Source organism: Lytechinus pictus, chromosome 10 (genome assembly GCF_037042905.1).
Source record: "Lytechinus pictus isolate F3 Inbred chromosome 10, Lp3.0, whole genome shotgun sequence".
Classification (NCBI taxonomy): domain Eukaryota; kingdom Metazoa; phylum Echinodermata; class Echinoidea; order Temnopleuroida; family Toxopneustidae; genus Lytechinus; species Lytechinus pictus.
The window spans coordinates 13,530,332-13,554,427 of NC_087254.1; the positions used below are offsets into that span (position 1 = coordinate 13,530,332).

Below are 24,096 nucleotides of genomic sequence, written 5' to 3' on the forward strand. Positions count from 1 at the left end.
CAATATTTCTGCACGGGGTTAACAGGGATCCGGGGGGGGGGGGGGAGGGTGTTCCATTCTAAATATCTATTATATGAAGCCCGATAACAATCGGAGGTCTGCATGGGTTTTCTGCATACAGTGTAACATTATTTTCTTTTAAAATTCTTCAATTTGGGGCAAAGTAATTTGAGTCAAATATAAAAAAATGGGTGCTAAAAATATGGCCCAAATTTACACCTGTTTCAAACATAAAAGTTAGGGGATATTTCAATATTTAATGTTTGCGTATTTTATGCCGCAGGGGGGGGGGGTTGGGTATCCACTGGTTTGTTATTATGGAGGCCCTAACCATAAATATGGCCTGAAATATGAATTTAATTTATTGGAACGTTATTGCCCGGCGTTATTGGCATATTCTGTTCAAAACAATATAAAACATACAAAACTTGAAGATCATTGAGGACTAAATGAACCTTTGATTTTAGAGGCTACATTTGCCATTTCAAAGACAAAATTCTCTTATCTCCGTTTTCGCCTTTCAACTTCTTTTGTTTTGATTTTGCTTCTTTCCTCAGGGAATGCATGATCCACAGTTCTTATACAACGCTCCTTATGAAACAGCCAGGGCGGTCATCCAGCTTGAGCCGAATCGAAATGTCAAGATACTTGATGTTGGATGCGGTACAGGACTTATTGAGGAAGAGGTAACTAGTTTTATAAACAGACCCTGTCATATACATAGGCATATGAAGAATCTCTCGTGAGAAAGGAGTAAATTCGTATCTTCGACTGCCTCTTTAAAAGTTCGTTCTTCACTTCACAAAGCTAGCTAAATAAGCTTATTATGAGAAGTTTCAATGGGACAAGTTTTGATCAAAATAATTGGCGGTTATTGGACATGTTATTTCGATGGTTCTTTGCTCAGGGCCCTAGGAACTATATCTTAACAGGGGTGCTGGTTTGAATTTTAGAAGCAAAAAAAAAACAAAACAAAACTACAAAACAAGGTTTGGCTACAAACTGAAGTGACCGTGCTCCATGAAAAATTTGGCAATTAAAAGGGCGTTTGCTAAAAAAGGAGGGTGACTTGGGTTAAATTTCTGCTATTTAGCATGCATACCATATTTCCAGGGGGGTGCTGCCTGCATGTGGTGAATAAGACACGCAACACCCCCAAGCTAAATCTTGGGGGTGCTTCGGCACTCCTAGCACCCCTGCTTCCCAGTGCAACTGTCTTTGCTGTTTCTATAGATTTCACAATAAGGTGAATTTCCACTTTAAAAGTCATATATATATATATATATAGGCGTAAAATAATCCAGGCATTGACGCTAGACGTAGCTTTCAAGGTATTTCATTCAATGCTAGCTTTCGGCCAGTAGGGATTTCATCAGGCCTATATGTATATAAACAAAAAAATTGAACAAAACCATAAAAATCAAATTGTAATAACAACAAAGTAAACAAAGGGTACAAAACAGAAGGATTACAAATAACAAAAGAGGGGGTAATATATAATATATATATATATATATTCATACCTTGGTCAGTTCGGTCTACTATGATTTGACGACTTGGTTGTGTCTGCGTGCTGCGATGGGTCGTCAAATCATCAATCTGCCTGAAGATCGCCGAAAGCGTGAAACCGACGGTAGTAGACCGAACTGACCAAGATATGAAAATATATATTGCTCTGCCCCGGCATTGAGCACTTTTGGAAACCTCCACCAATCCCATACCAAGTTGATAATATATATATATATATATATAAAGGCCCATGATTCAAAATCTTTTAAGAGCTCATACACAGATTTTATTTTTAAGCTCAAAATTTAAAAACTAAATGAACTTTATCGCAAATTATTTTGTTTATGTACAAATATTTCAATCTAAATTCTAATTTTCCAACTTGTTTCAAAATTTATGTTAGATTTAATAGCAGTATAAATAATTATGTATCGAGAAATTCAAACAAATGATACATTTCATCCTTTCGTTATACACTTTCTAAATCTACAATTCGTTATAAAGGACCATACATGTGGAATAATTAACCCGATACTTTGAAATTGTCTGTTTCATTCTCATCAGTAAAACATAGATTGAAACAAAACCAACTGTCTACTTAAAGTTAAGATATAATTCTAACTCTAAGGGGGGGGGGGGGGGGGTTTGATGTCGATATGTTCGTGTCTGTTATTATTTTTGCCACTATTCTATTTGTGTTTTTAATCATACCATAATGTAGTAATCAACTAATCAAGGGAGTCGGCTTTGGCAGGTCAATGGCCTTTCTGAGTTCCTACATCCGCCGTGTCCGCTACATTTCCTTTTCATTTATTTTATAGTTCTACCATTTCTTATTGCTTAAATTCTTTTACTCTTTTGTTGTTGTATCATATTATAATTGTACATATGTTTGTATATGTTGTAAGGATGTCAATTAAATGAATTGAATTGATTGTTGACCTAACAATGACCTTACCTTTTTTCGGTCATGTTAACGGTAAAAGGTGACAAGAAAGTGATGAATATCAGTCCAGGAAAATTGTAAAGTATTGTTAAGGTTAATGAAAAGAATGTCTACTCCGTTTACTCAATGACAATATAATGAAAATATTTGTCTATTAATGCGGGCATAAATTATGTTTCAGATAGTATGAAACGTAATTTATGAAACACAATTTATTTGACGTGTATTTCTTTGTAATATATAGATACAAGTTCCACCCAAAAAATGTTGATTTGAATCAATAGATAAAAATTAATGAAACAAGCATGGCACTGAAACTTTCATCAAAATCGGATGTAAAATAAGAAAGTTATGGCATTTTAAAGTTTATCTTAGTTTTCATAAGACAGTTACATGCATAACTCAGTGACATGCAAATTAGGCAGTCGATGATGCCCTCACTCACTATTAATTATGTTTTTTATTGTTTGAATTATGCTACAATATTTAAATTTTTACAAATTCGACAATAATGATCAAATTGACTAAACTATATAAAATATTAAAACAATTGTATATAATACCACATGGTCAGGGGGGAATAAAACTTTGTTTCACAAGAAAATGAGTGGAAAGTTATATTTCATAATACAAACGAAATAGTGGGTGACGCCATCAGTCCCCTCACTTACCGACCACACTGCAAAAACTCCGGTGTTGATTTAACACCAGCCTGGAATCTATATATGTCCACACCAGAGAAGTGTTAAACAACACCAGTTTCGTTTTGGTCTAACACCAGATAGGTGTTTATACAACACCAATTAGTATTAAAACTGCATCGGTTTGATTCCAAACTGGTGTTGTTTCAATACTTCTCTGGTGTGGACATATATATATTCCGGGCTGGTGTTAAATCAACACCGGAGTTTTTGCAGTGCAGTGCCCCGTTACGATTGATCCAATCAATTGTAAATGTATGGAAATCCATCAGTGTCATAATATTTTCTACAGGAAATTTGAAAAAATGTCCTTTGTTAACAAATGCAAACACACCAAATTGTCAAGAAAACGATGAATGTTTGACTATACATAATATCTAGAAATCTTTTTGAATAAACATGAACTTTAATTGTGGGCTTTGCTGGCTTTCCATAGTTGAGGTTGATCAGATAAATCCCGGGGATAAATCGCAACTCTTTTTAAGACGGGGTCCAGGATGTGCATGTAAGTACTTTAAGCGAAACTTAAAAAGTGTCATAACTTTTTTATTATACCACCGATTTTGATGAAATTTTCAGTGTTATGCTTGTTGGATTTTTTTTTCATTTCATTCGAATGAACTCTGGGGACTTGCATGTGAGCGAGTTTCTCTTCCACTGAACGCAATGATGTTCATGGGATTCTTTCTTTTGCAATTTCATGTCCAAAATCTATATAAATGTACTTAATTACGTAGATTACCCCGATACCTAAGGCCCTGCCCGCGTCTATCGACAACATTCGACCAATCGCCCTCACAAGTAACTTTGCCAAAATAGCTGAATGTTTTGTGGCAAAATGGCTTTTGCAAGACATTGAAAAACACATTGATTCACGTCAGTTTGGTAATAGGACTGGACTTTCCACTACTCACTATTTGGTACAGCTTCTTCATTGTCTTTTTGAAAATGCAGAAAAAAGTAAATCGATTTCTACCATTGCGTGAACTGATTTTAGTAAAGCCTTTGACATGCTTGACCATACCATCCTTATCCGTAAAATGATTGATCTTGATGTACGACCATGCTTAATTCAGTGGGTTGTTGATTTCCTAGAATGTCGTCAACAGTGTGTTAAGTATCAGGGTAAAATATCTCAATGTTTGGAAAATAATGCAGGAGTACCGCAAGGTAAAAAACTGTGTCCGTTACTATTTCTGATTATGATTATTCCTTACTTTAAATATGTTGATGATCTAACTTTGGCAGAAAAGTAGAGTAATATATCACCACCCCCAAAATACAAGAATGTCTCAATAAATTTCAAAATTGGTCGACAAATAACCATATGAAATTGAATCCCTCCAAGTGCTTTGGTATGAATGTAACTTTCATAAAAACACCCCCTATTCGTAATGACCTACACATTGGTGAATCTGTACTAGCATTCGTCACTTCCGCTAAGATACTGGGTGTAACAATACAGTCAAATTCAAAATGGGATGAATATGTAGGTGAAATTCTTAAGAAGTGTAATAAGAAACTTTATATGTTCAGATCACTCAAGCAATATGGAATGCCCGTTGAAGACCTAAAAACTGTCTTTGTTGGATACATCCGTCCCTTATTAGAATATTGCACACCGGTTTTCAATGGGGCTTTGACCAAACAACAGATCGCTGACCTAGAAAGAGTACAGAAACGAGTCTGCAAAATTATATTAGGACGTAACTACTCGTCGTATGAAGATGCTTGCCAAACAATCAACCTTGAAACTTTGGATTGTAGACGGAAAATTCTTGCTCAAAAATTTGCTAAATTTCTTACAATCAATCCACACCGCAAAACTTGGCTCCCTCCTCCCAAAAGGCTAGACATTTCGCTAAGGAAAATCCCTAAGTACAATCAATTCAAATGCAAAACCAGCCGATTCCGAAATAGTCCCATCCCCTACTTCATAGACTTACTAAACGAGAACTAGATACATTTGTTGACCCCCCCGGAAGATATGATAGATATAGTTTTTTTTATTTGTTTGGATAGTCATTCTCATACTATACCGCCTTGCCTCACTCAGTGTACTCTGTACTTAATTTGTTGTCATACATTCATACTTTTGTTTGTTTTCAATCTTCGCCACTACTTTCTTCATCTTTCTGGCCCAATCCTCTCTCTGTACTTTCTACCTATATCTCCTTTTAATACCCTTTCCCCTTACTCACTTTCTCTCTGTCTGTCTCCCTATGCCGTCTTCATCCTTTCCCATCTTTTCTTTTTTAATACTTTTCATTAATGCATGAACAATGTGCCTCATTGTAGTGGTTAGAATTTGCGTACTTAATATTTATTATGTTCAATACAATGTATGATTTTATTTACTTTCAACAATTTATTTCCTTGTATTATAATAAGAAGTACTATTAATTTTATATCATTTCATGTTTGTATTTGAGTATTATTCTATTGTTGTAAATTGTACACATGTTTTTAATAAACCGTTATTGAATTGAATTTTAATTGAATTATACATTTATGTTTACTTCTGGGATAAAACCTATCTTTCTTTCTTCTTTCGATCATTCTTTCTGGATTCATTTGTAAATGTAAATATTGTCAATATTGTTGTGATTTATTAATCAAATCTAATTTATTCATTTATCAATTTCGTAGATACACATGATCTATTTTCATTTTCATCTATTTTCCATTCAGCTCGTTATGCAACGATGACCTGTTGTCCCTTTCATCGCAACACGGCGCTTCGTCAGAAAACCCCTATTTTGACACTTACATAAAAAACTACCTGAATGATAATACCGCTGATCTTAACTCAAACTTTGACCCAAATGACCCATGTGGACAGCTTATTACTTCACAGTATTTTACAGAACAACATTTTAAATCTTTAATTAATTCTAGCAGTCTTGAAGAAGATATTTTTCTTCTCCATCTAAATATTCGTAGTGCCAAGAAAAATTTCGATAAGTTAAAATTATTTCTTGATAATAATCAGTTTCCGAAACATTCAATCATTGGATTAACTGAAACGTGGTTCGCGGAAAATCCTTGTTCTCTTTTTGAACTCTCTGATTTTAATCTAGTTGTTAATAACAGAACTCTTAGACCCGGTGGCGGTGTTGCACTTTATATACCCCAGCAATACGAATATAATCTTATAAGTAATATGACTCTATCCAATGGCGCTCTAGAATCACTCTTTGTTGAAATCATCAATCCAAAAGGAAAAAATCTGATACTGGGAGTTTTATACCGACCTCCAAATTCAAATACTCAACATTTTCTGGAAACCCTCAATGACTTTTTACTCAATCCTTTTCTAAAAAACAAAGATTGTTTTTTTATGGGGGATTTCAACATCAATTTAATGAATTGCAACACTAACAATATCTCGCAAGAGTTTCTCGAAACGTTTCTGACTAATTCCTTCCTACCACTAATTACTAAACCAACGAGAGTAACTAACACTTCTGCAACTATTATAGATAATATTTTTAGTAATGTAACATATCCTACCCCCAAGCTGGTATAGTCCTTAGCGATATTTCTGATCACTTTTCAATTTTTGCGAAGTTGTCTAAAAGTAAAATACTTAAGAATGAATCATATAATACTTCCTGTCGTAAAATAACCGATGATAACATTTCCTATTTAATTAATGATTTAGACAATACAGACTGGTCGACCATTTTTGACTCCACAGAGGTTGATGTAGCTTACGACTCTTTTATTACCAAATTAACATATTCTCTAGACACCCACGTCCCTCTTATCATCAACCGAAAGTCAAATTATAAAAAAATCCCAATACATCCGTGGATTACTAAATCTATCTTACGATCTATTAACCGTAAAAATAATCTTTATTATAAATACATTTCTAAACCAAGCGAAAACTCTCGTTCTAAGTACACTTGTTATAAAAACACCCTTACCACTTTATTACGTATAGCCAAAAAGGAATACTACACATCCCAATTAAACATTTACAAAAATGATATGAAAAATACTTGGAAGATTATTAATAATGTACTGAACAAAACGAAAAAAAGCTCTACAATCACAAAAATAAAATCAAACAATACTATTACAGACGACACTAATATAATCACAGGAGAGTTCAATTCATATTTTTCAAATGTTGGCAACAACTTGGCTAAAAATATACCTCGAACTAACAAATCCTTTTCTGATTTCCTTGATGACCCCAACCCCAATTCCATGTTTTTTAATCCTACTAATTCGATGGAAATCATAAATATTGTTAGCAATCTACAAAATAAGAAAAGCCCGGGTTATGACGGTATACCCAACTTTCTTCTAAAAAAAATCATTACAGCCATCGTTGATCCATAATCCATTAGTACATATCTTTAATATCTCTCTTAGCACTGGACGGGTCCCCAATAAAATGAAAATCTCCAAAGTCATCCCACTTTTCAAAAAAGGTGATAGCCAACTCGTTTCCAACTATCGTCCAATATCCTTACTAACTTCATTATCTAAAATTTTAGAAAAACTTGTCCATATCAGAACAAGTGATTTTTTCAAATTACACAACATTTTTTCAAACTTCCAATTTGGATTCCGTAAAAACCATAGTACTTCCCATGCAATTTTGTCATTTATTAATAAAGTCACCACTTCCATCGATAATAGTTGTCATACTGTCGGTATTTTCCTGGACTTCTCCAAGGCCTTCGACACTATAAATCATGAAATTCTCCTTCATAAACTGTGTCATTATGGAGTTAGAGGGAAGGCCTTGGAGTGGTTCAGGAGTTACCTCACTGATAGGACACAGTTCGTATCAGTGAATAATAGCAATTCGACTACTCTACCAATTACGTGTGGTGTCCCCCAGGGTAGCCTGCTAGGCCCACTTCTCTTCATTACTTACATCAATGATATTAAAAATACATCAAATTTACTTTCATTTATACTTTTTGCTGATGACTCCAATATTTTCTTTTCCCATGATGATATCAACCAACTCGTTAGAATCGTAAATTTTGAACTAACAAATGTTACAGATTGGATCAAGGCCAACAAACTTTCGCTTAATCACCAGAAGACAAACTACATGCTTTTCAGTAATAAAATCAATACTCTACCTGACAGTATTTTCTTTGATAATTTCGTTCTTAATAATGTTTCCACTACAAGATTCTTGGGTGTCCTTATTGACGACAAATTATCCTGGAAGCCTCATATCAATAGTATATGTAAAACAATTTCTAGAAACATTGGAATTATTAATAAACTCAAACATTTTCTCCCTTCCCGCACTTTGTTAACATTATATTACACCCTTATTCTACCATATATTAATTATGGAATTATTGCCTGGGGATGTGCAATACAAACACAACTAAATAGAATATTACTTCTCCAGAAAAAAGCTCTAAGAATAATTTTTCAAACACACTTTAGATCACATACTGATATCTTATTTTTTGAAAATAACATTCTTAAAGTAAGTGACATATATCTTTTCGAACTTAGTCAATTTATGTTCAAATTAAGCAAGGACGACCTCCCCGCCATTTTCTCTAATATGTTCCGTAAAAATGCATCCATACACTGCTACCCAACAAGGCAACGACAATATTATCATCTTCCTTTAACAAGAACTCTATTTGCAAAGAATTCATTTGTCTTCTCCGGGCCTGCCTACTGGAACTCTCTGCCTCAAGATTTCAAAGAATCCCCCAACGTAAATATTTTCAAACGCAAACTGAAAAAAATGTTAATTCTGCAATACTCGTTGCAAACAGGTCAAGCTGTGAATAACTAATTTAATTATACTCGACTTTTGTGTACATGCGCCCATATTATGTACACAAGTCATGTATATTATTTGTTTTATTTTTTCTTTTTAAAATTGCAATTAGCCAAAGTACCTGCTCCTGCTGCCCGCCTTCTTCTTCCTTTCTACTTAGTGTACTGCACCCCTCTTTCCCTCCTGTCCTCTCCCCCTCTCTTATAATATTGTAAAACTTAATATTTTCTCACACAATCCATCAGTTACGTTTTTGTCAAGTGCATAAAATTGTTTGTATTTATTTTTAAACAAAGTTATTATTTAGACCCAATATTTATTTGTTGTAATTTTGTAATGGAACTAAGAAAGGGGCTTGCCTCTTGTACAAGCTTTGCTTTTTTCGGCAAGTCCCTCCGTTTTACTTTAAATACAAATGTCATTTGAGATATCTTTATTTACTGAATTATGTTCCTTAAATTTATGAATATGTTAAATAAATTATATTTTGTCTGGTAGTATTTTTGACCTTGCTATGTTATGTTCATCATATTATGTACAATTGTAAAACGGAAATAAATAAATCAAATCAAATCATCAAATCAAATCAAATATTTTCTTTCTTTCCTTAGCCTCATTACATGCTCTTTCTTTCATATACATCTATATATGCAGTTCAAGATTAAGGATACGCTGATCCATCTTTTCCATTCCTTTTGTTTCATAGCTATTTAAAGAAGGATACAGGAATATCCACGGAGTGGACATGTCTGCTGGTATGCTGAAAATTTGTGAGAAGAAGAATGTCTTCTCAAAGCTGGTTCGGGCTAAGTTTGATCCAAGCGAACCTCTAGAGTACGTTGATGGTAAGCATATTAATAATGCTATTAATTTTATATTTATGTTATGCAACTTCTACATTGTATATACCTTCAACTGCGCATTACAATAATATTATACTATTACCTAGGCAAAATAAGCCGTGCCACCTACAGACTCTATGGCATTCGAGGGATGTCTTCCTACCGCATTCGCCTCACATGGGGTTGAGTGCAGCACAATGTAAGTAAATTTCTCCCTGATAGAAAACAAGCCATGGCTATATAGTAATCGAACCCACGTCCTTCAGATTGAAAGATGAGAGTCATAACCTAAATCACGACGCCTCCGTACGTATCGAGTAGCTATAGGTGTTGTAATTCATGCTGTTTTCAAGAAATATTTCTTATTCTTGGACCGTTGTGGGACAGTGGATTAGTCTTCGGACTAAGAAACAGAAAGCTCTGGGGGCAATTTCCTCCAGCAATAAATATACCTGCAATAATCCTTGAATATGATGTGTCGCCAACGTCTGTGTCTCCGTGTCTGCCCCTAAATTTGCTTTTTGGAATATTTCGCAATATCTTAACGTTTCTACTCAGGAGAGGACATTATTTATTTGTAGCTGGGACTCTAGGCATGGTCTAGTTGGAGTTGGAAGACAGTACCTGCCAGGTTTTTAGTCAACTTTCTTGCCTTCCATTACATTAGTGTGGACTTAATGACAGTTTTATTTAAACAGTCCCATGTATGCACTCTGGTGTGAGTAATTTTTTGTGTATATGCGTGTGTAGACGTCCACCGTTCGCTATTCGCATTCTATTGTTATCCATTACGTAACATCATTTGTTCATGTGTGACATTGAAAATGCCTAATACTAGGTTGTCATCTACAGAGATCGCAAAGAATGTCATCAGCGAACTGGGGCACAGTGAGGAGTTCCAGAAAATTCTGAGGAGGGCTGTTAAAGAGGCAGTTGGTGAAGAAATTTCTGGAATTGTGAAAAGACTCGAGGAGCAGGAGGGAAAGTTGTTGGAGCTGGAGACGAAAGTGAAAATCAACTGAGCTAGCTCGGATGAAAACTTCAGAAGAGGAGAGATCGGATGGCACCTTGGGTCTGAATAGGAAGATTGATTTGCTGGAACAGTACACATGAAGAAACAGCGTCCGTGTCCATGGTATTCGTGAGAGCTCTACTGAAAACACTGATCAAATCATCTGTAACTTAGCCACGGAAAAGCTTGGAATTGAACTAGATGTCAATGATATAGATCGTTCACACAGAGTCTCATCGGCTAGAAATGGAGAAAGGAAAGAGCCCCGTCCAATCATCGTCAAATTTTGTTCGTATCGCACGAGATCAAAATTCATCAAAGCAAGGATCAAGCTGAAGGATACAGGTACTTTCATCAACGAGGACCTGACAAAAACCAACCAGAGCATCTTCTATAATGTACGCCATCACAAGAAGGTCTTGCGAGCATGGACTGCGGATGGAAGGATTTTTGCTGGTGTCAAGAACTCAGGAGGTCAAATCACAAATAAAATGATCACGTGTGTTGAGGATCTTGGGAAATTGTAAAATGACATAATGAATAACTTAACAGCATGTTAGCTTTTTTTCTTATTGTTATCTTTTTGTCTTCGTCTTCTTTTTTCTTCTTCTTCTTCATCTTCTTTCTTTTCCTTCTTTTTCTCCTCCTTCTTTCTCTTCTCCTTCTTCCTCATCTTTGGAAGGCAATAAAAATAATAGTGTGTATTTAAGATATTCTAAAACCTGGCAGCTTAATGCTTTCTGATGTGTAATATGTTTACTTTGTATTTTTATGTGTTTTTAGATCGGTAGAGTAAGATTTTTACATTTTAGCTGTGTATATTGTGTTGCTGTTTGTGTAGTGTACATCTTTATGTCTTTATCTGTCTCAAGCCTGTTTCAAAATTTTGATAATGATTCTGTAAATACTCTGTCAGAGATTTTGACTCCAGCAAATAGTAACACTAACAGCTGTAATCAATCATATTTTACACCTAATGATTTTAATGTGAATTTGAACCGGAACTTTAGTGATACTGTTTTAAAAGATTTATTTTCATGTATGCACATTAATTGTAGAAGTTTAGTAGGAAATTATGACAATGTAATATCATTTTTAAGCTGCTTGGATCTGAAATTCCCAGTCATTGGCCTATCTGAAACCTGGTTACAAGATAATGCTCTCACTGCAATATATAATTTTAATGGTTATACTTTTATTGGTCAAGGGAGAACGTGCAAAAGGGGAGGTGGTGTAGGCTTTTTTATTAGAAATGACATTGAATATAAAAGTCGACATATATGTTGCTATGTTTTTAAATTCACTTAGAACAATACTTGAAACGTTGTGCAATGAAAAGAAAACTATTTATTTGTTGGGCGATTTTAATATAGATTTGTTAAGTTTTGATAAAGTTAACTATGTAAATACATTTATTGACACTGTTCTGTCATACTCTTTACATCCATTAATTTTTAAACCCACTCGTGTTACAGGACGATCTGCCACAGTTTTAGATAACATAATAACAAACGATGATGATAACATCATTTTATCTGGTCTCATGCTGTCGGATGTAAGTGACCACTTTCCAATTTTTTCCATCAGTAATATACATGTTAAAACCAGTGAATGTGTAAACAGCAATATAAGGGACTATAGTGAAAGAAATGTTATTCGATTCAGTCAAGCTCTCCAGCACGTCTCCTGGGTATATGATGATTCCAGTCCTTGTGTCAGTTATGATATTTTTTTAGAATCCTTTTTAAATGTATATAATAATTGTTTTCCTGTAAAATCATGTAAGGCAAAAATTAATCAGAATTACAAACCATGGATTACCAAGGAATTGCATAAACTTTGTAAAAAGAAATATAAAATGTATGTTAAGTACCTAAAAAATCCTACTGAATATAGAAAGAGCGTTTATAAAACCATAAGAAATAAGGTGACAAATATGATAAAATTTGCAAAATTATCTTACCACAAATGTAAGTTTCAAACTGCTACTGGTAATTCACGTCATACATGGAAAATAATTAATAAAGCACTAGGTCAGCGAAATAAACGAAAAGTCATCAAGTCACTTCTAAATGATAATGAGGAAGTTACAGATGCTATCGCAATGAGTGCATGTTTTAACACGTATTTTGTCAATATAGGTCCAAACCTTGTTTCTTAGCTGGGGCAGTGCGAAAATAGTGTTGATGTTTTGGATTATGTAAAAAAGAACGACAAAAGTTTATTTTTTCAGCCTATTACACCAAAAGAGATTATAGAAATTGTCAGTGGGTTTAAGAATAACACAAGTCCTGGATATGATGAAATAACAATCAAAATTCTTAAGAGAGTTGTTCATATTATTTGCATACCACTATGTTCTATATTTAATGCTTGTCTTGCCATGGGAGTCTTCCCAGATCAACTTAAAATAGCCAAGGTTGTACCTGTGTTTAAGAATGGAGCCCGTGAAATTTAAAAAAACTATCGTCCAATTTCTGTTTTACCAATTTTCTCTAAGGTTTTTGAAAGATGTATATACAACCGTTTATTAAATTTTATTTCTGAGTGCAATATTTTAAATGACAATCAATATGGCTTTAGGAAAAATCACTCCACTGCTTCAGCATTAATATATTTTATTCACAAGGTAGTAAATGCTCTTGATAATAAGGAAACAATGATAGGTCTTTTCCTTGACCTGAGCAAAGCTTTTGATACGTTGGATCACATAACACTATTACGTAAATTGTTTCATAATGGAATTCGTGGTAATGTTCTTAAGTTATTTGAAAGTTATTTTTGTAATCGTAAACAGTATGTCACTCTTGCCAACAATAAATCTTCACTTCAACAAATCACTTGTGGGGTTCCCCAAGGGTCAATTTAAGGACCACTTCTATTCACTCTATATATCAATGACTTGCCTAACGTATCAAGTGTTATCAAATGTATTTTATTTGCAGGTGACACCAGCATGTTCATGTCCCATAAAAATCATGATTTTTTTTACAAAGTGTATTCAATAAAGAACTACACAACATATCCAACTGGTTCTTAATAAACAAGTTAACTTTGAATATCTCCAAAACACATTTTATGATTTTTTCAAATAAAAAAAAGAAATAATATTGATATAAATATTTAATTAAACAACATTCAGATTCAAGAGGTGTCTTCGTTAACATTCTTGGGTGTAACCGTTGATAATAAGCTTACTTGGGGTGAACATGTTGGTGTCATCTGTAACAAGATTGAAAAAATGTTGGTGTATTATACAAATTATGCAGCTTTCCTAGAGAGATTTTAATTCTTTTATATAATATTTTAATTTTACCTTATTTAAATTATTGCAACCCAGTCTGGGGAAATTCTTTCAAATGTCATATCAACAGATTATTTCTTTTACAAAAAAGAGCAATACGAATAATAGATCATGTCCCATACCTTGCCCATACTCAACCAATATTTTGTCATTTGAGAGTACTAAAACTTCAAGATATATTTAAGTTCAACATTGCAATTTTCATGTACTCTTGCCATAATAATGTTTTACCGAAGACACTGTTGCAATATTTCTGTACAAATAGTTCCATACACATGCATATGACTAGGAATGCATCAAACTTTCACTTGCCATTTTTTAAAACCTCTTTGTATAAACAATCAATATTTTATCAGGGTCCTGTCATTTGGAATTCCATTCCTTGCCAAATTCGTAACAGTAAATCTCTAAATGTTTTCAAAAAGAAATATAAGACTTTTTTACTGGATCATTATCATTTGCATTAATATTGTAGGCTCTAGTATCGTAGTTTTGTTTTTGTCTAGGGTCTGTACGGTATTTTGTTTTCTTAATTTTTAGTATAATTGTGTTATTTCAATTTATTTCATTAAGTATCTTGGGTTGGCGTTTATAAGGTTCGTCCTTTTTTGCCACTGCCCTCACTCATGTTAACTGGATTTTAATGTATATTCGTGTCATCTATCTTATCTGTTTATATGTTTGTACTTTGTTGATTTCTTTTTATGAGTGAAAAATAAATACGAATTGAATTGAATAAATACTCAACCCATGAGAGGTAAATGGGTACTGGAAGGAAGTAATTCATCAAAAAACTGTGGGTGCCGGAGTCGATAGACCGGCTTAGCCAGGATGATATAGGAACGACTTGAGCACCTAATCAAAGTGAATATATGTGCTATACTGTATAATGATGGAGGTAATATACAGGACTACAACTCGAATGATTTTGAAAATATGCCTGCAGGGTAGCATAGGCGGCGATGATCCCGGGGTGGGGTTGGGTGGCATTCCACTCCCTTCCATTTTCACATTTTGTACAGGGGCTATGGGTGAGGGTCATCCCCCCCTCGTTGGACCAAAAAGCTCAAGAAACCAACCCCTATGACATGGTAAATATAGGTAAAGTAGACAGATACTGATTTCTGTCCAATATCCAAATGGTCAGGGTCACTATGGATTTTCTACTTCCTGTCAAATTCGTTTGGTAAACAATACATCAAAATACGATGTATTTTTCTCTCTTGCTGTATTTTCTAATGTGTCAACGATTGCCTTCACACATATCTCTCGAGAGAGTCGACATAAGCTCCTCCCCCTATTTCCTTCCCAGTATTTCTTTATTAGTGAGATTATAATGTTTTGATTTAAATATTTTATTTCAAAAGGATTAATAGTATTTTCCGGATGCAATACTTGCAAAATCTATTATCTAAAACTGTCAAAAACCAGCCCTTGTATGGGGTTGGATCTAGTGCATAGGAATTTATATAATTTTGCAACTTCTATAAATGAAAATTGCCATGTTATCCGACAATATGAGCGCGTTAAAAAACAAAAATATAGTAGCTACCTCCTGTTCCCAATATAGTGAAAATGATATCACAATTTCAATTACTTGCAACATTTTATTGAAACCATATTTTAATGTAATCGCCGTTGCTTTATCTTTCTCCTCTTTTCGATTCACAAAGTTGAATTCTTAATTTTTTTTCTATTCAGGCTATTTTGATGTAGTCATGTCCTGTGGAACATTCGTCCCCGGTGCGCATTTGAACCAGACATGTCTCCCAGAGATATTTCGCCTCCTAAAACCCGGTAAGGTTGATGAATTAATATATCAAGGGCCTAAACGAAATGCAATTCTTACAACACACATACAAAAAAAAATGAAAGTGCTTTCAACAACTTTAGGTTATCAGTTAACGCAAAGTTAATCGAAAATAATATATGTTAGAATTTAGATGCGTGGGTGGAATTCAATAAAATTCAACGTAGTTTGCATTTCACAACCCCCCCCCCCCCCTGCTACCGTGAGCACCTCACATTAGCTAGAATATTCGGAGATTTCCCAATGCCCAGTGGTTTTAGTAACACATTTGATTTGACCCTAATTTACTTATACTGGTTGTTCGTTTGTTTATTTTATTTTCACCATGCATATGATAGAAATAGAATATGTTACATTGATAATAACAATAAGTAGTAGGAACCAAGCAGAAAGATATTATTTTTGAAGTGCAGAGTCCCTTAAATAACATCGTAGGTATTAAATAACTCGTTTAACAAAAACATGGCTTTTAGGTAACATGATTACCAAAAAGTATGGGAAAGTGAAAATGTGTAGGTTTGAATGAATACAGTAAGACTGAACGAGCAAAAAAAAAAAAAAGATGAAACATCGCATCCTCATCGCTGAAAGAGTTCTGTGTGTAATTATGATGATAAATTTGCATTCACAACCTAGCTATTATCACCTTTCCACATATTTCATTTTACAATAGCAAAATTATGTAATTTTCCAGATCCAAGAATTTAAAAATATGCTGGATCATTGGTTCGAAGAGTATATTCACCATTGCTTCGTAAAATATTGCTACATTTAATCTAAAGTCATCTGTTAAGAAAATGAAAGCTAGTGTTGCACCACATATTGTCTCCCCGCGACAATTTGTGGAAAATTTGAGACCACTAATTGTCACCCTGTAATTGTTGCCTAATTTAGGCGACAATTTGTGGAGGAGGGGACGCCACAAATTATCGCCACATTTCACTCAACACTTAACAAACAAACAAACAAAATAGGTCAAGTTGTAGAGTTGCAAATTCAATAAAACCATTTGGCTATTAGACTAATTGGCCATTAGAGCAAATATCCAAGTATATATTAGACCAATTGCAAATTAGACCTAATGGCCCGTATTCTGAAGTCAGGTTTAACTTAGACCATGGTCTAACTCTGTGCTAAAGTTATGGAAAGCCAAAAGTGTCAAAATTTTTATCAAGTTGTATGTTTCTTATCTTATGTTTACTGTGCTCTTTCCTGATTCATCGATGGTGAAGACAATCATCTATTTATACTTCCTAATCCTAGACAATTATGAATGATTTGAGAGCCAAATGAGCTGAAATATGATATCTCTACTGTTAGTGATTTATGAAACAAGTGGCTATCCATACTTAAACCACAACTTTAAACCTGAGTTTAAGTTAAACCCGACTTCAGAATACGGGCCAATGGGTTAAGCCCATGTGTTATTAGACAAACCTAGAATAAGTCCGAGTGTTGTTAGACCAAGTGGATAAAACCAAATTTTCCACTGGCTCTGCTGCTTTTCTATTAGCCTCCCCAAATGTAAATTGCCTTTTGGTCTAATTGTAATTTTGCCTATTAACCATTCCGTCTAATTTCCATTTGGTCTAATATCTATTTGGTATAGTATCTAACATAAAATTTGTCTAACACCACTTGGTCAAGTCTTGTAACAGACTGGAAATATTTATTTGGGATTTAGACGAAAATGCCATTAGACCAATTGGCTATTCGACGATTCGGCGATTATACCGACCAATTATATTCGACCAAGTCCTATACATTACACCAAGTGGAAGTTAGACAAAACGGTAACTAGAGCAAATGGGTTTCGCTCGTATGGTATTAGGCGATCAGAGAGTTCGACCAACTGCTATTGCTAGACCAAGTGGATATAACCCCCAAAAGAAACTAATAATAAAAAATTATAATACACACACATACAAACCCTCACACACACACACTAACACAAAACTCACCTCTAACACAAAGCTCAACACTTTACCACAAACAACGACACACACCCCGACGCACATACACCACACAACAGACTGGTGGTTGATGACAATTTATGATAGGCGACAATTTGTGGTTCTAGGTTTCTTTTTGCCGACACAAATTGGCACAATATGCTTAAAAATTGAGATCGGCACGAGGCGACAATAATTTGTGCAGGGGTGACAATTTGCGGTGTCAAATTTTGCACAAATTGTCGGCGACAATTTGTGCAGGGGCAACAATTTGTGGTGCAACAAGCAAGTTTTATACAATGTGGCTAACAGAAGATAATTCTACTGTCGACAATCGTAATCTCCAGCCTCATGGGAACACCCTATGATAATTGGTCACACTTTCAGATAATAAATGATCGACGATCACGAAAGTGTTCAAAATGACCCAACTAAAATGATCTTTTTTCTAGATCTATTTTGCTTACTCACCAAGGAAAGTAAAATCAGTGAAGTATTGATATAGATCTACTTGTAAAATCCCGAGTTCCCCAGTAGCTATGGAGAGGGATCAATAGCTACTGGTATATCATTGGTTTATTTCCAATTCGTCTAATGCCATTTCGTCCAAATGTCAACTCGTCTACTATTCTGGTCTACCATCAGTTCGTCCACTCACCACATGGTCTACTTTCATTCAGTCTAATGCCATTCCGTCTAATAACCAGTCGGTCCAATAGCCATTTAGTCCATATGCCATTTGGTCTAATTGTGCAATGTCTAAGTGTTAATTGTGCAAAATGAATGAGAATGAAATTGATATTAGACCAACTGAGACGAAATGGTCATAGACGAAACGGTGATTAGGCAAAGTGATGAATGGATCAAATGGTTAATGGACCAAATGGTTGTTAGACGAAGTGTTGATGGACGGAATAGCATTAGACTAAATGAAAGTAGACCATGTGCTGAGTGGACGAGTTTCCAGTAGACAAATTGGCAATTTACCATATCATTGATCATCAGAAACAGCAATAGCTACAGAAAATGAAACATTAAACGAAGTTGTTTTTTCACTTCTTCATATATATCCTTTCTGCATTTACATGCAATAGGTGGATACATGGTGATTGCGACTCGACAGAAAGCTTTTGAAGAAGAGCTTGGAGGCCTTAAACTTAAAAGCACCTTACCACATCTTGTCGAAGAGGGCGTTCTGGCGAAACTGTCGCACGATGTGATAAGATACACGACAGAAATTAACATCGACATTCCTGGCGTCATATTGTCATACGTTTTACTACCAGCACAGAAAGAGTAAAATACCAAGTGACCGTTGGCAAAAGAAAGGCTTTATTGACTTTTATATCTACAACAATATTAAATAGATAATACATAAATAGTGCATCTGATCACAGTAGAGCTGAATGATATTTTATATTGTGGAAAGCTCACATTTGGTAAGCCTAATTACTAGTATATACCTCCGACCACCACACATTATAAATATAGATAAAAAATTATCACATGTCATCAACAGAATATCCCATTATTATATGTGCACATACATAAACTTTCAGTGAATCTGTTTGACAAATTCCAAAACAACGAAGATTCAAAGCTATTCTACAGAGCCAGAAAGATGTCCCATCAGCTATAGAGTTGTGTTGTCTGAAATATAAACATGGGCCTACCAGAGGTCATGATAAAAATGGTATATCCCAAGATCAGTCAATGAGAAACGTAAGAAATCTTATTACAAAAGAATGAAAAAACTCTGAATAGTCCAGTGGCTAATGCTTTGAGAATGAACTGGAGAAGTATTGCAGATGTGAACCAGTGAAGTGCAATTTTGACGCTGACCCGGACACGATCCGGCCAGCGTAGAGGAGAAGGAATTTGGAGCTGAATACAGAGGCTTAAGTATGAACATTAATCTTCAATTTGTTATCCTCCCCGAGTATTTTGGTATATTCCACACACACACACCCTCCCTCCCTCTCACACACACACACACACACACACCCAACCACCACCACCTTACATGCACATCCACTCACGCACACACAAATAAACTGTGAGCATTAAAAATAACATAAAAAAAGGTATTTTCCATATGTTTCTCCTATATCTCCCAAGTCCCCTGCCCTCAATTCTCGATGTGGCCTCCATAAAATTGTACATTGGTGTACATATATAAGTGGCGATTTTCTCGAGAAACTCGGTGTACTCGGCTCCCGCCAGTTTGGCGCAACATGTACATAGGTATTTCTTTTCCACGATGAAGCGCCTTAATATTTGCAGTTGGCCTATTGAAGATCTTTGCTTTCAAGTACACCCACAAACATATAACAGGAGTGCGATCTGGCCATGCCAGGGCCACTCAACTTTTTTTAAGGTTCAGTGCTATCGCTCTGTTTCCAAAGAGCTGTTGCTGGCTGTCAGCATGCATTGACAATCCTTCGCCTGTGCGCTGGGGCACCATCATGTGCCTACCATACGTGTATACTGTTCTGTTGCGTTGGCGCGCGAATCTATGCATCTGGTCTGGTCCAGAGGAATAGGAACGATTTGGGCTCATAACACAAAGGTTTATAGCGATCAATCGCTAACCTGTGTGTAATGTTCGGGGCCCCGTCAACAGTCTGGCCAAACAAAATAAGCTAGGTCCAATTGGCGTTCTACTTCCAACTCGACCAATCCAATTAAACTGTGACTTTTTGTAAGGAATTCTTCTGCTTATAAGTAAAACCGAGTGGCCTCTGTAAGTGACGTTAGAACTTCTAATTCCACAGAATACCGTGACACACAAATCAGCCCGATTGAGAGATCATGCGGCGTTAAAATGGCAATAGCAAGGTTCAACCTGCAATTCAATGAAACAATGAAATCATACAGAATCTGATATACGAACATGGCAACATCCTTCTCAATAACATCCATGTATAATTTCTGAAGGTTTCCATGGCGAAGAAGAATAGTGTAGTAGGTTTCACGGTACACCATGTATTCTTTCTTGGGCATATGTTGGTCCTGAAAAGGACCACCCAATCTCGACGTTTCGACAAGTGTGTTCTTGTCGTCCTCAGGAGAATTCTCCTGAGGACGACAAGAACACACTTGTCGAAACGTCGAGATTGGGTGGTCCTTTTCAGGACCAACATATGCCCAAGAAAGAATAACATCCATGTACTATATAAATCACAGGTATAAACAACATAACTCTCAACGATCTATCCTGTTTCACCTTAGTTTCTTGTTTATGCCTCAATGAATGCAAACAACAGTTGTTAAAGAAATTATATACTATCAATATGATTTGTCTATGATAATTCCTTATTATGTAGCTATATTATATGTCACCGATAAATATTCGCAATTTTCCCCAAAACATGAGCAAACAAACAAATACATCAACAATTTTACCATCCTATTAATTACCCTTTGCTTGGCAATACAATCATACACAAGAAAAGGTGCTGACCTAATTAAATATGCGCACTGTAATCGTAACTTGTGCACTCAACCTATAGGCACTCATTCAATGAACAATTAGGTTATGATATAAGCTTGTTCTCTGTTATATCTCCTTGTGTGGCAAAATAAGGGTGGCAATGTTTGGCTTATTTTCTCTTTTTCTTTGGGACAAATGCTTTATTTTTTTTACACTGAGTTTTCATTACAGCTATTCATCATATAACTTGGCTCTTAAGTAAATTTGATTCTTTAAATTATTTTTTTCTTAATCAAAAATAGAGATTGAAAAATGAAAATTTTCTTGCCATATTACTTTCCACCAATAGAGGGCGTACACAAAAATATGCCAAAAATTCAATTTTTTAAGCGCTCTGGTGAATAAATTTTTTTCCCAAGTTACTAATGAAAAATAAATTGCAACTGTATGGAAATTAGTAATTTTGGTCACACAAGTGATATTTTAATGATTTTTTAAAGTATGTGCTCTGTACAGCATTGGCATACCATAGTCCTACCTGTAGATTCCCCACAGGCAGGATGGTTGCAGTGAGCTAGTGCCTATAGGCAATGCAAACACATTAATCCTCAACTTCAATCTATTTTGCAACCAAACTGAAGCTATTCATTCATTCAGCTTCAGCATATAACATGCTGGCTCATAAATGTTCATCACATAAATCATATTTCTCCATCTACGTCTTTACACCTATCATCGCTTTGGTACATGTACACGTCTACACATCTCCACTACAGTACAGCAATACACGTACCATACATAACCCACACCTGCACAAATTGATTTCAAAATTAAACGTACCATTTCTACTCTTAATATTTTATTAGTCCTGTACTTCGTCCTAAAAAAACGAGTAACCTGGACTTATTTTCATTGTTTGTAACTTCCCTTTGTTTTAATTGTTTTGAATAAAGGTGATATTAAAAAAAAAAACATAGAGCCAACATATTTCGAAGTTATTGATACATATAATTATTGAAACATTAAATACAATGATAAATGATGTATTCTGTACTTACAACATTGGGCTCATCAAAACAGAGAAATACGGCATGTCTGTGAAATTGACTTATTCAAAATTCGTGCCACATCATCATGTCCGAAAAATAGGGCTCCCTCTCGAGACAACTACAAATTTCCAAAGAAAAAGGTGACGCTTCTGTCGACATAAACAAATCATGACAAGTTTTGGCCTCCTTTTGCCAACCAAAATAAATATATATTCCAGAAATTTACAGCCTCTACTGTTCTCTTGGTGCTTACGAGTGTGTTTGTGTGTGTGTGTGTGTGTGTGTTTTTTTTTTTTTTTTTTTTTTTTTTGGGGGGGGGGGGGATCGAGGTGGGAGCGTAGTGGTGTAGCGGTTCCGATCCTCGCCTTTGGCGATGTGATAATCCAGGCTTTTCCTCTCTCACCCAGGTACTAATTGTGTACCGGAGGGGGGGGGGGCATCATTATGGTTGGTTTATAGCAAGTGTGCCCCTAAAACAGGCCTCGAAAAAAAGGCTCTGAATCCAGTGACCGGGCAATAATTATTGTGAAGCGGTTTGAGCAGTCACAGATTGGTATTGGGCTACATAAAATCCAAACATTATTATTATTTATTAGAGATGATTTGATGTGTGTGTATGTGTGTGTGCGAGAGGGTATGTGGAATGAGGTAAATTTTCCGCTTAAGCAGAAGTTACGACTTCTTTCAAAATGTGTTTATTCTTTACCCATGCAGCCACTAGGCGCAATTAGAAAATTTCGAAAATTGTCTTGTATGCCATGCATACACAGATCCAGTAAGCATGACCAGAAACTGGGGTAAAAATCGCTTTTATCAGGGCGTATCAATAAATCAATAAAATAAAATTGTTATACTTTATGCAATATGACTGCAAGCTGATATGACCTTTTATGACTCACTCTGTATTATCAACTCGAAGTCTGTATCAGATTTTCTCTGTATGATGAGGGAATGCTCGAAAAACCTGCATGGCTTCCGTAACATAAAGGTTTGCGATGAATTGCAAATATGAAAGAACCGCACTGATTGGTTCCCGGTCATCATTTTAAACAGAGTGCGCATGCAACGATGATCTTGATTGGTCATTTGTATTTAGCGATTGATTGCGAACCTTTGTGTTACGGAGCCCTGGATATTATCATATCTTATGCAATTATATTTTTTAATATTCAACGACCTTGTGAGATACGAGGTTATTGGAATTAGGATTTTTTAGTACATTAAATCGCTTTTCATGGTGACGTTAATGTTCAACCTCGTACTAATTTCTATTTTCTTTCAAGTGTTTCTGACAGCTTCAACAGAATCTAAGAGAAACAAGTGGGAAACTTCTCCCAAAGGGGCCAATGCACAATTTAAAATATTCAGATAATAATAAATTGGTACTTTCTCGAAAATTCCAAAATATTTTTCTGACCTTCTCCTGAGTAATATCATATGAAATTGAGATATCAAAATCGAGACTTCTAGATAAGACATTCGGTATTACATTCTTTATTTGATGAATATCACATGCTAATGTTTAAGGCAATATAATTTTGGTAAATTTGACTTTGCCACTCTGCCTATCATAAATACTGTCTGTAATATGAAACATAGGAAGTAAAATTCAACTCAAACAACTATATTTTGTTGATCAGCGGATTTTTTCATGAAACGAGTAGTCAGTTGTTTACACTGACCAATTTGTTCTGATCCAATCAGATGCCAGGATTTCAATACAGTTGTCCATACTGTAAGTGGTAATTAATGTTTGCTC

General features: G+C 35.1%; 1 protein-coding gene across 1 annotated transcript in view; it reads left to right on the plus strand.

Annotated features, from left to right (window-relative positions):
* LOC129269868 (methyltransferase-like protein 27) overlaps window positions 1-22,553 on the plus strand; it is a 30,941-nt gene extending 8,388 nt beyond the window's left edge. Inside the window, exons 3-6 of the mRNA XM_064105366.1 lie at window positions 558-686; window positions 9,642-9,780; window positions 15,795-15,890; window positions 18,950-22,553. Of these exons, the coding sequence (XP_063961436.1) occupies window positions 558-686; window positions 9,642-9,780; window positions 15,795-15,890; window positions 18,950-19,155 (570 nt within the window). The 3' untranslated portion in view covers window positions 19,156-22,553. The remainder of the gene's footprint in view (window positions 1-557; window positions 687-9,641; window positions 9,781-15,794; window positions 15,891-18,949) is intronic.
* The last annotated feature ends 1,543 nt before the right edge of the window (window positions 22,554-24,096 follow it).